This window comes from Caloenas nicobarica, chromosome 4 (genome assembly GCF_036013445.1).
Source record: "Caloenas nicobarica isolate bCalNic1 chromosome 4, bCalNic1.hap1, whole genome shotgun sequence".
NCBI lineage: Eukaryota > Metazoa > Chordata > Aves > Columbiformes > Columbidae > Caloenas > Caloenas nicobarica.
Window position 1 is genome coordinate 3,291,010 of NC_088248.1, and position 12,248 is coordinate 3,303,257.

Consider the following 12,248-nt stretch of genomic DNA (forward strand, 5'->3'; position numbering starts at 1 on the left):
CTTTCAGATGGGGTATCGAGCATGAGTATCTCCACGGGATGCTCCAGAATGTTGGTACCTGCGATATTTCGGATGGCCTGGTTCTGATCCAAAAGGCTTGGCGGGTACTGGGTGGCCCTTGTGCACAGCCCGTGCTTTGCCTCCTGTGAACCAAGGGGAGAATTTGCTGTTGGACACCAGCTCCCAGCTAAGCAGACTACCCTGCTTTACCAAAGCAAATTCCCCTCTCATCCCTGTAAGGAAATCACCGTGAGTTTAATTGAAGTTTAAGTATGGGAGATCTGTGCTGTGGTTTCGGTAGCAGAATGGGAATATCACCATTAGTTGGATTTCAGTGCCTCTTTTTCCCTCAAAACTAATTCAACAGGATAACTAGTTGCACTTTTGTTTCAGCTTTCTGACTTTCTTTCTTGTTTCTTCTTTTCTTCTTTTCCTGTTTATGCTGGGAAACCTTTCTCTCGCTGTCTCGCTCTGTCATCTCCAAGGAAAAACCCACCCAAACGGTAAAGGTTTAAAAGTGTAAATGTCTTTAGTACTGTCTTGCACTGTTTCAAACGTCCCAGCAGTGAAACAAGGAGAGATATATCGTCCCATTAGAGCAATTACAAAGCTGTGTTTGGTTCAGAGAACTGAATCAGGTGTGCCTGTAGAGCTCAGCGTTGCACATCTGCACCCAAACACAGAAGCCGCCTTTAAACGCTGCGAAAAGTCCCAATTCTGCCCCGCGACTTTGTAGCTGCCCCAACCCAGGTGGTCTGCAAAAGCTTTTGCTCACCGCTGTCTCCTCTCCTCGCCGCAGCCCCCCGCGGAAGCACATCGTGGACACCTACACGGAGTTCTACCACACGCCCACCCACAGCGACGCCAGCAAGAAGCGGCTGATTGAAGACACCGAAGACTGGCACCCCCGGACCGGCACCACCCAGTCCCGCTCCTTCCGCATCCTGGCCCAGATCACCGGCACTGATCACAGTGAGTTGTTCCATTTAAACGAAATAAAAGCGTTGGCCTTGGACGGATGGGTGTTTCTGAAAGTTGGGAGGGAGAGGGGAACAGTAAAAGGGTTTGGTCCCCTCTCTTGGATAATAAATCCAGGAGGCAGAATTTTGGTGAGCTCTTTAAAAGTTTGAGAAGACTATAGGAGGCAAGTATTTTTGTAGAACTCCTGCAGTTATTAAATAGCTCAGGATGTATGCATTACAGAATCCCAGAATGTCAGGGGTTGGAAGGGAGCTCAAAAGCTCACCCAGCCCAATCCCCCCGCCGGAGCAGGAACACCCAGAGGAGGTTTCACAGGAAGGCGTCCAGGCGGGTTGGAATGTCTGCAGAGAAGGAGACTCCACAACCCCCCTGGGCAGCCTGGGCCAGGCTCTGGCACCCTCACCGGGAAGAAGTTTCTTCCCACATTTAAGTGGAACCTCCTGTGTTGCAGTTTGCACCCATTGCCCCTTGTCCTGTCACTGGTTGTCACCGAGAAGAGCCTGGCTCCGTCCTCCTGACACCCACCCTTCACATATTTATAAACATTAATGAGGTCACCCCTCCACCTTACTGGACATTATTCTTGATCGAGTCGAAAATGGATACATTCTGGATAAATCTTAAATTTCCATTTTTTACCCTGAAAGACGTTGGCTCATATGTATTCGTTGTTTCTTTCCCCTCGTGTCTCGCCAAAATGGTGACATTCGTGTTCAAAGTTAATGCTCCAGAAAAACTGAGGTGTGTTCAGGCATGTAGAAAATCTTCGACAGTCACACAAAGGTCTGTGATCTGCGATGGCGTAACCAATCAGAAGCATAAATCCACAGCTCCTCAATTGATTCCCAGGGCATCTTGCCATCCTCTGCTTATGCTGCGGTGTTGTGATTACACTATACTGTGGACTGGAGTGTAGAGTCATTCCTACTCATATAATTCTATGGTAAAACTTCACGTTATGCTATCAGTTACAATTCCTTGGCTGAGATCTGTAGCGTTGTATAAAAGCTGTGAGAAGTGCCATCAGGAGATTTGAGCTCTGTCCTGTTCAGACTAAGGCAGTTAAGGTAGAGGTGACTATTTCATTCTTCTGCTTTTCACAGCTCGTGCTGCAATAATAAAGGCAGTGAGGAAATCAGACCCCCTCTCTGGGGCCAGATTGGATTAAATCAACTATTGATTCTCTGGCAGAATTACTTGAGAAGCCAATGACAGTATCTCTCCAAATAAAGATTATTGTCCACGGGTGATAAACATTCTGAACTCGTACAGTTACCCGATTGTTTTGTGTCCTAGGTTGCGCTAGTCTGTTGATGGATCGTTGTCTTTGGATTCTCTCTCATTAATCCATGTAAGGGCAGAATATGAGACCTGAAGGTCAAATAATACGTGTCTGTTCCCATTCAGTGGTGATGAATTAGCTAAATCGACAAATACAAACTTACAAGTCAGGGCTAGGAATTTACATTATCCCATGTGCAATCCTCTAGCACCCTGATGGGTGATCCCTCGTTGTAATTTCCTGGCACAGGAGAGGATCTCAGTGGATGGTGGTACAGTGCCATTAATGCCTTAGAAAATTAAAAAAAAACCCCCATCTGTTTTCTTGCAGTGAAAGAACCTGAACATGAAGGTGCAAAGAAGACTAAGTGAGTTGATGATTTACATTTTTATTACCTTGCATTATACTTTGCATGTCTTAATTCTTAACTGATAGTGTTTGCATTTGTGTGACATCCGGGTGTTTTTAAAATGTTGCTTCTTTTTTTGCCTTCTACTTCAGCATGTAAAAATCGAGATCTTTTTCTGCACAGACTGACCTTTTAAAAATCTATCGGTGCAGTCCAGTATTAATATTTGTGCAGGAGTTCGAGGTATTCCATAAACCTGGACCGGTTTGGCTTTCTGTACAAGGTCAGCTTGTTGATGTGTTTTCCTAAATCTAACCGGGCATTTTTCATGTGTGAGCGTGGGTCAGATTGCCAGGCATAGCTGGAAAGTATTTCTGTTCTGGACTGTGAACGAGGGTCGGCGCTCTCCTTGCTTTGGGATAAGTGGTGTTCAAAATGAGGACCGACCAGTGGCTAAATTTTAATGGTTCTTGCAGTCAGTGGGAGATTTTCTGCTGGCTTTGGCTGATCCAAGTGTTTGAGCGAGAGGAAGGCAATGTGCATGGAGATTGCATGCTCGCTTGTGAAACTGCTTAAGACGAACTTTCTTTCTTTCTTATTTTTCTTCTGTCACTTCTTTCCACAGGGAAAAGGTTCCCATCCACGTCTTTAGCCCCAAATATACAAAATTACGTGACTGGCACCATGAAGTCTCAGCACGTGTTCTTAATGTCCAGTGATTTGACCCAAGTTGCAAAAGCAAAATACAAACACTTCTTTCCTTTCTTCTTTCCATCTGCTTTGCAAAAAAAAAAAATTTAAAAAAAAAATCAAAAAAAAAAAGAACCTATTTCACTAGCCTTACTGCGAGAGAAATTCTTAGCCTTTTCTATACTTTTCTAACACTTTCCTACTGATGTGTAAAGAATGAGATGAAAATGTTTTTGTGCTAATAATCACTAGTTGACAAAAAAAATACATATTTAAACCAGAACAACTTGGGTGACTGAATCCCCCAACATGGGGGAGGAGATGGCTGTTGCAGTTCTTTTTTTGCCTTAAAGGAGTCATTTACGTTGCTGAGTTTGAGTTACTGTAGGTTGCTAGAAAGCAGAAAATTATGAACAAAAGAATATGAAATGGTATTACTTTGATTTTTGGGGCTGGGGGGAAGAAGACAAAGAGGGATTGTATGCGCTTATTTCAAACTATTGTACTTAGCAATTATCTTGGATTTCACTAGATTTTCAGCAGGTCAATTTTAGAGTGGTTGTAAATGTTTTACAAAGTAGTGCAAGAAGACAGACTGCTTTTAAGCAAATAAAAAAATAAATTAAAAAACCCCTGATGCTGCGAATTGAAGTACAAGCTCAATATAAAGATTCTGCTGCTTAAGCTAGTAATATGTTCATACTGTGGAAAACTTTGAGCAGAATGTTGCTGTGTACCTGTAAGAGCTTCAACACATCCTCTAACAAGAACAAGATGAGACAGTAGTATTTATTTATTTCAGAGTGAAGCTCATAGGCTTTCTTGTGTTTATAAAAGCTTCATGGCCCTATGGTTCTCCTGTAAAATAATGTATTATAGTAGCTACACATTCATTAATTTATGCTTTCTGAAGCTTGAAGAGTATTTTAATAAAAGTTGCTTTTGTCTTAGCTCTGTCTGTTTTTCTTTTGAGTCTCTCTGACTCCTCGAATAATCTTCTCATGCTCGGAGCTGTAATTTCCTTGCACCTTCACAGATTATAGTAAGAGAAACAATTAAATCCCTGGTCCTCGGGAGAAGCAATCTAAATTGTACAAAACAATTACAGGAGTAGAGTTTCTGATCATATTGAAAACGGGGTATGTGTTTGTGTTGTGCAGAAATCAATAAAATTATTTACTTTTGTGGGGGCTACAGGAGTAAGAATTCCACTAAGTGAATCTCTCTGCTTTTGCGCTGCTTATTGAATCGGGGACGTTTCAACCCTCAAAGGTCAATTGCGACGTACATATAAAAACCCGATCTTTCATAATTGCTCAGTGAGAACCGTCGCGACCGGCTTGTAGTTTGGGACGCTGACCTAGGGGCTTTTCTGACGGAGTTAGTCCCGCGAACAGATCGATGTCCGCTGCAAGTGCTTCTGCAGACTTGGAGGGGTTGGTTTTTTTGTATTGCACAATTTGGAAAATTGAAAGGAGTAGAGACCTTTGGAAGCATTTTAAGCTTGTGTTTCCTTTTCAGATGGTTTGTACTGCTGTGCAGTTCAGCAGTAGCTTATGGTATTTGTCATTTTATCTTTAGGAAAAGCCAAACAGAAAATGGAGACTTCAGGTAATAGCCAAGTTATCCAGCACTAACAGTCACTGACGTGGGTACCTAACTATGCACAGCATAAAGTATAAGTAGATTTTCACTGGTAACGACGGACCAAGGCATATCACATCACATCTTACACGCCTTTTGGGTTAACTCCTTAGGGACGGCAGGGGAAAACACTCACTTTAATAATTTCACTGAAGCCTGTTCTGATGAGAAGTGCCCATCAGTTTGATTTTTTTTTTTTTTTTTTTTTCCCCCCGCCCCCCACGGCTGTCGCGTAACTCAGTAGTGAGTACGGTGTTACTAAACCCAAGTGTTACTGAGTGCACATACACCACAATATAATCACTTGGTCGAACACTGTGTAGTAAGTTAGAAGTGCGAAGTAGCACATTACCATTGTTTTGCTGGGTTTAAAGAGCTTTTTATGGATGGAAAGGTGGGAGTTTCAGGGGGCATCAGTGCAATGAAAACTCTGAAAAGTCATCACACACGCTCTATAGTTTTTTTTCATAAGGGCAGAATGGTTTGACCCTCAAGTATTTTTATGTTTCGGAGATGTCCCTAGGTAAAGAGAATATAATATCTTTATGTTGGTATTTAACTTACCATTATCTTTGTCTATCTTACCAGCTTTTATCTCTTTGAAGTGTGAATTGCTTTAGTGAGAAATGGAAGAAAAAGCCTCTCTAATCTAAAGTACAGAAGCCTCTGTTTTGATTAAAGTTAAACGTAGAGATAGTAATAGAGTCTATCTGTTGAGGATGTGAGAGTAGTCTGAGAAAGGCTACCAAAATCATTAGTTTCCTATAAATTCATAGGAACAAATCAATAGTTCCAAAAATGTTTTATGAATGTGTGACAGGAAATTTGTTTTCTGCTTTAAAGATGTCATCTCTTCACACAGTATCCCCATTGCACAACACCTGTTGATGCTAAATTTTGGACTTTGGTATTGTTTCCATTTGCATGTGCAGAAAACGCCCTCACTTATGTCTGATTCCCAGCATATATCTGATCTCTGCAAAAATATTCTGGGAGGTTTTTGATATAAATGAATAAGCTTACACTCAAGGGACCACCTAGAAGAATGAATATGACAAACAACGAAATAGAAACTTATCTTCTGTCAGTAACCTACAGATAAATATCTCAATAATATTCAGCTTTTCAGGCAGGCATTGTCTGAGACAAATGCCCTGTGGATTTTTTATTATTGTTTATCCCTAAAATCTTGGTCAGTCCTGAAACAACCCGTCTTAAATCATGCATGTATTTTTTTTTTTCCCCTGTGTAATAAATATCTGTAAAGCATACCTGCAGATCTACCTAATGGAGCAGGAGCCCAGGATACCTCTATTAATCTGAATAGAAACTCTGTTGCTACCCAGACTTCGGAGATGCCACCTGTGCCAGAATTTCCGGCCACATCTTTACCACCTATGAGGTCTGCTCCCTGGTCATTCCTAAGTTTATTCAATAATTTTCAACACTTCGGGCTCCCTGCTTTATTAAGATACTTAATTCCGCATGTTAACATTAAAAAAAAAAAAAGGCAGCAATGCCTACTCCTATGGCTAAGTCTGCTCAGAACTTGTGGTTGTGATTGTTTTCTACCTGTAGTTTATTTCTGTGTATTACAGTGAGATGTCTGAAGTGCTTTTCTTGATGTAGAGGGCTTTAAGACATTTTCTAGATTTTGTTTTCCCCTATCGCACCTGGAAAAAAAAAGAAAGGATATGAAAAAATATTGAGAAAAATATAGTCTAACTTTCACAAAACTAACACCCTAAAAGAGTTGCAGCAAAAATTATATAAAACCCTGAGAGTGAATCCCACTAGCACTTGTATCCGTTTTCAGTATTTCCTAAATGTTTTCCATCACATAATGTAATACTAAATATTTGTGTTCCATCTTTGTGTAAATGCACAATACTTATTGGCTTTGAGTTTATAAGGAGCGGGACACTTCTCAAACTTCACTAAAAGCTTGACACTTCCTAGGATTATTATGCCTGGTTTTATCCCTCTCTTTCTATTTTGGTTTTGTTTTTTGTTTGTTTGCTTTGGTTTTTTATTTGTACTGAGACTTTCATGCACAGTGTCTCCTGCTCAGCAAACTATTTCTATGCGGATTAAAAAAATTCTCTTTCTCTGCGTGTCTCCATTTGGTTTTGTTACTGTGAATGGAGTGAAAACGGTGCTAGACCAGGACCTGCGGCCGCTCTTTTGCCGACAGAGCCCTCCCCTGGCAGTGTCCCCTCTCCCAGCCTTTCTGAGCACGTTGCTCCAACACCATCTGGGAGGTAAATCATTCAGAGGGGGTATCTGTCTATATGTTGTTCTAGCTTCAATTTGTCTGTCTTGTCGTTCACTTAAAATAAACTTTATTAATCTGCCATTACTAGAGATTTTCCTGGAAGTGGCAGGAGGAGGAAGGAGGAGAGAAATGGAATAAAGCTGAGCAGGTTCCTGAACAGGTATCCCATAGATACCAGTTAAAATAAGACACAGTATTTAGTGTGTGTCAGGACGTTGTCAGTGGATGTTCACCCCAGCACCTGGATGGAGTAACTTCTCAGTGGCCTCAGCAACTCGCAAGTGAATTCAGATTTCTTCAACACACAGAAAAGCCCCTTTAAAAATAGAAAAATAACTTTTTAAAAAGTGGATTATTTTATTCGCAACACTGCGCTGTGCTATGATGCAATCAAACAGATTATCTGGCAAGTTTCCTTGGTTGGCTTCACCAGCACTTATCTGGTTGGATTGGGAGACAGCTGAGAGACATTGGGTGAAGCCTCACAACAAAATCCATCAAGTCTGTTCTGTTGCAATGTCTTTTGAAGGCTTTTTGGAGGTCTGGGAGAAGAGGCTGCCTTCATGAGCTGAGATGAGATCAGTCAGGAAGGGATGGTGGGTGGTGACAGAAGGTTGCTTGGTCAGCAAGCCCGTACCTTTGTGGTACCCTTTGGTTTGAGCCAATGCAGAAAAGGAGATTTGGGAAAGGAAATTTACGTCTAATCTTACTCAAGACCTATGGCTCTAAGTTTATTATTTGGCAAAATGAACCTAGCGAGAGAGAGAGCAGCTTTAAAATGAGCCACAGGAGATGGGAGAGGTCAGCGATGTTCGAGCTGAAGTACTTATACAAATAGTCGAAAAAGTAGATGATGAATATTTTTCTGCTCAAGAAAGGCAAAAATCTGAGCAGGTTCTGCAGAGCTGGAGAGGGAAGGATTGCCACTGAAGCCCAGTATTTGTTGTCAATGACTGGCATAGATCTTTATTTTCCTCCATCTTTTCTTGGCTGAAGCTCTGTGATTTGTACCACCCACCGCTGAGCCACCAAGGAGAAGGAGCTTGCTGAGAAATGTGGGAAGGATCTGGTTTCGATTACTAGGTTCACTGTTTGTAAGGCAGACTTCATACTATAAAGCATAATGCTATTTTATTGTAGTTTTAGTTCTTTATTGAAAGCCTAAAGTAGTCATATGGCACTATAGCCAACTACTGTAATTTATAGTGTATTACTACTCAATTTCATATATGCGATGTCCTCTTATAAGTTTACAGTAAAATATTTAAGAGCAATTACAGCCTTTCCAGAAAGTTGCGAAAAGTCATCTTTAAAAGTCATCCTGGCAACTTGTAAACCACAAAATGTGGCACTTCCTGAGAAATACGTAACTAATATAAAGCAGATCCAGTGCCAGCAAGCCTTCAGGTTGCTCTTTTGTATACATACTTTTTACAGGCGTACAGACATACTTTTTTATCTTCTCAAGAAATTATTCCTGATAGTCATAAATACAAAGACTTGGTATAAAATAGTAGGTATTAATCCTGAGTTTTGTTGTCCACTTTCTGATTAGTGGACAGCCAAGAGTGTTCTCTGCAGAAATTGTAATCGCTGAGGGTGATTTCTTACTCCTTTTCTAGCTGCTGCCAAAGCAAAAAATGGAAATACAATGAGTACGCATTATGTAAATAAGATTTGGAGTCAGCATGCTCTGCCTTTGGAGCATATGCCCGCTGTGACTTATTTCCCTTTGCCTTCTTCAAGGCCCCATTTTTATGACTTATAAAGCTTCACAACGATGCCGTATGAAGTTTAGGAGAACTTGAGGGCAGCTCCAGGAAAGGGTATAATTTGTGCGCACCCCTGTTTTGTTGTGAATTGTTGTAACCGCTGCTGTAGTCTCCTCAACTCAGCCAGATCTCCTTTTTGGCAGGTCTGACATTTCTACATCAATTTTCTGAAGCGTCTTCCTTTGGTTATAGTCATCATGCGAAAGGGAATTTGCAGAGACCCCGAGCTGCTCGTTTAATTAGCAAATGAGCATCAGGTTGGGGAGAGAAAGAGGTCTCAGATTGACCGAACTAAAACTGTCAGATCTTTTAGGGTTGTTTTGGTTTGGTGACAAGCAAGAGGAATTAAAATATTGGGGGGAAATATTGCATTCCTATGGTGAATGCTACTTGTCCTTTTGCTTTCTTTTACTTCAGAAAACTTTTGTTTGAGAACCCCTTTGGAAGCCTTACCTAAGTGCACATCTCCTGGTCCTCATGCCGCTCTGGAAGTTTGCAGAGCAATTAGTATCAGTAGTAGCTTTTAGACAAAAGGTAGAAAAATAATTTGGAAATCGAAGCGGCCTTTAGATGGAGTTGGGGAAGACCAGTCATGGGTTAGAAGGTGACTTTGTTGTCAAAAGTTGGTGACATGGGGTGAATATGTAGTGTCAAAGTGTGGAAGAAGGTTTTTGGGGGAAGGCACAGCAGAGTGTGCCTAATATTATGGTGCTTTGGTATTCCACATTTTATTCACCTGCCTTTCAAAGATTAGTCACCCTTGCTATTAAATGTGTGGTTTTGAATTGTCCGGTAGCCTGAAGTTTTTTGGAGGAGAATACAAGCATTGACTTGTGTAGTGATGGAACATCCAGAGTATAGTGTTGACCGAGAGAGAAGGAAAGTGCTACTCTCAGTAATTAAAAATCTGGGATATAAAACCATACCTCCTTTGGTTGGTTGGTTGGTTGGTTTTATTTTTAACGGGTAAGGAGTGCTTCTAAAATCCTTAAATGAACAACTCCTGAGCTTTAGTTAGCATTGCTAGAGGTGTTCGTAAGGGTTTGATTAATGACTTTTCTTCTCTTGCTGCTTTTGGGCAGGCATGAAGCATCCTTGCCTCCTTGTGAAACAAAGCCTGTCAGTAAAATCTCCATCTCTCAGTCTAAATCTTCTCTAAGTCATACAAGGTAAATATTTTAAGGTATATCTACAGCACACTGCTAGGTATAAGCCAAGTTTTCAGGCAGCATTTTTAACACTTAAATTCAAGTGATGTACAGTTGTGTAAGTGGAGTGAAATGATTTTTAAAAATGCACGGCAATTCTGTGGCTAATCTTGAAATTTTAAAATAGAGCCTGGGTTGTGGATTCGCCATTGTAGAAACAATTTTGGAGCCAGCATATTTTTGTTCACTTTTTTTTTTTTTGTCTGTTCACATTCTTCTCAACCCATTTAATAAGTAGGGAAAAATGAAGAAGGGGTGATGAGGACACCAGATTTTGGTAAAGGTGGCTAAATATAGAGCTACTGAAGTTAAATCGCCAAATATTCCAAAGCTTTCCATATTTATTATTTATGACGGAAAAGAGGAGAAGCTCTATGATCCTCAGGAGACTCAGATGCATCTAAGTGGTGTGTCCCCAAGTTCAGTGGGAATGACCCAAGGGTGTGAGGCAGAGTCTGGGATGGGGAGTTCAAAGTCTGATGGATGATAAATGCTGACTTAAGGGAAATTTTTATTTGTGGGTGAAAGCAAAATTGCTGTTTTCTACATTAGTATTCAAGCAGCTACTACATTGTACTGTGTCACTGTGAGCTGGGAACTGACGATCGCTTAACTTTCCAGTGGATAATGTGTCTCTGTCAACCTTTCCCGCTTTCTCTTGTTTTCTCCTCTGTTGACTCAAATCTCCTGTGCTAGAAAAGTCCTGCTGGAAAAGCCTTTGGGAAGCCCGCCCAAGTTTGGACCTGCTCCTGTTCCTGTTCTTTCTCCTTTCATGCAGAGATCAAAAATTAAGAGCATGGCTGCTGCTGCTGTGTCTGCTGCTCTTGCTATCCAGGCCAGGTAGACGTCAACTTTAAAAGGAAAATTTTATAGCTTGGTTTAAGAATGTTCAAGCTCACGCAGCAATGACCAGTCCCTGACAGGGCTGTGAAATATCAGCTCTTTCACAATAGCACGGTGGGCAAGTTGTTAGAGTATGGCCAAGGCTTCCATGCCTTGTTTTTAGCTTAACTCCAGACTGCTGCTCTGAACCTTGGCGACTAATTCTCTCTGATCCGATATCTGTTTTAAAATTCGGTCAGTAAACCGACTGTAACAATTGTGTTACATAGGTTACAAAGAATAATCTGCGTCTTTGAGTTAACTTTTGGAGGCCTGAAGACAATAACTCTCTGAGTTCCATCTAAATCTTTACTGCGTTGCTTTTTATAAAGACTTACTTAGAGCAGTGGTCTCGAGTTTTTTGATCACCCTTTCATACCAGGAATAAATTTTCAGCATGCAATATATGTATATTTATGTATTTCTAAATAATATACGTATCCTAACGTACTAATATATTATGTACGTTATATACGTACACAAAATCAGAAAGTAAAAGGAGGAGAAAAAAGAGGAAATAAACATTATTTTCATAATATTTTCTATTTTATTTCTTAACAGTAAAAATAAAATAAAAATTCTTCTCACACCCCAGTGAGTTGTCTCGTGCGTCTCCTGCAGTGCGCAACCTCCACTTTGGAGACTCCTTATTTAGATCTAATTTCATCCATTTTTATGGTTGGACTGGTTGATCCTGAGGGTCTCTTCCAACCGAAATGATTCTACGATGAGTGATCCTAAGTTCGGTTTCTCCACACTGCTGCAGAACTTACAGCCTTTTCCTAAGGGTTTTTGGGTTTTCAGTGATCCCAGCCAAGTTGAACTTTGATCACCTAGTTTGTTGATGTGGTTGGTCTTTTTAAACGCTTGCTAGACTCTCGGAACCTAGTGTCTACCGCTCGCTCTTGGATGCCCTGCTCATCACGCCTGTCACTAAACCTCCTCCGCAGGCCATCGGGCCCTCCAGGAAGTCCATGAGTGCTCTGGAGCTGCCGAAGAGCAAGAGGTATCGTGTGAGTGCTGTGCATGGTCCACACTTGGGACACACAAGAAACCGGCTTCCCCTTCGAAGCCCGTTTCTGTCCTCTGCATGCTCGGAGCAGTCTGCCTGGTGTGGTCTTATGCATGAGGTCACCAACCCCAAATCCTCCTGGTTTCGCCTCTT

General features: G+C 41.2%; 1 protein-coding gene across 6 annotated transcripts in view; it reads left to right on the forward strand.

Moving 5' to 3' along the window:
• The window catches only part of PDLIM5 (PDZ and LIM domain 5), a 106,023-nt gene that overhangs the window by 66,532 nt on the left and 27,243 nt on the right, over positions 1-12,248 (forward strand). For 5 of the 6 annotated variants that reach the window (XM_065633545.1, XM_065633544.1, XM_065633548.1 and 2 more), the window contains exons 6-9: positions 486-503; positions 800-972; positions 2,594-2,630; positions 3,238-4,252. In XM_065633545.1, coding sequence (XP_065489617.1) covers positions 486-503; positions 800-972; positions 2,594-2,630; positions 3,238-3,331 — 322 coding nt within the window. In that variant the 3' untranslated portion in view covers positions 3,332-4,252. Of the gene's footprint in view, positions 1-485; positions 504-799; positions 973-2,593; positions 2,631-3,237; positions 4,253-4,883; positions 4,914-6,213; positions 6,349-7,093; positions 7,208-10,075; positions 10,163-10,897; positions 11,042-11,957; positions 12,090-12,248 lie in introns of those variants that run through there. The other variant, XM_065633549.1, reaches the window with a different exon arrangement.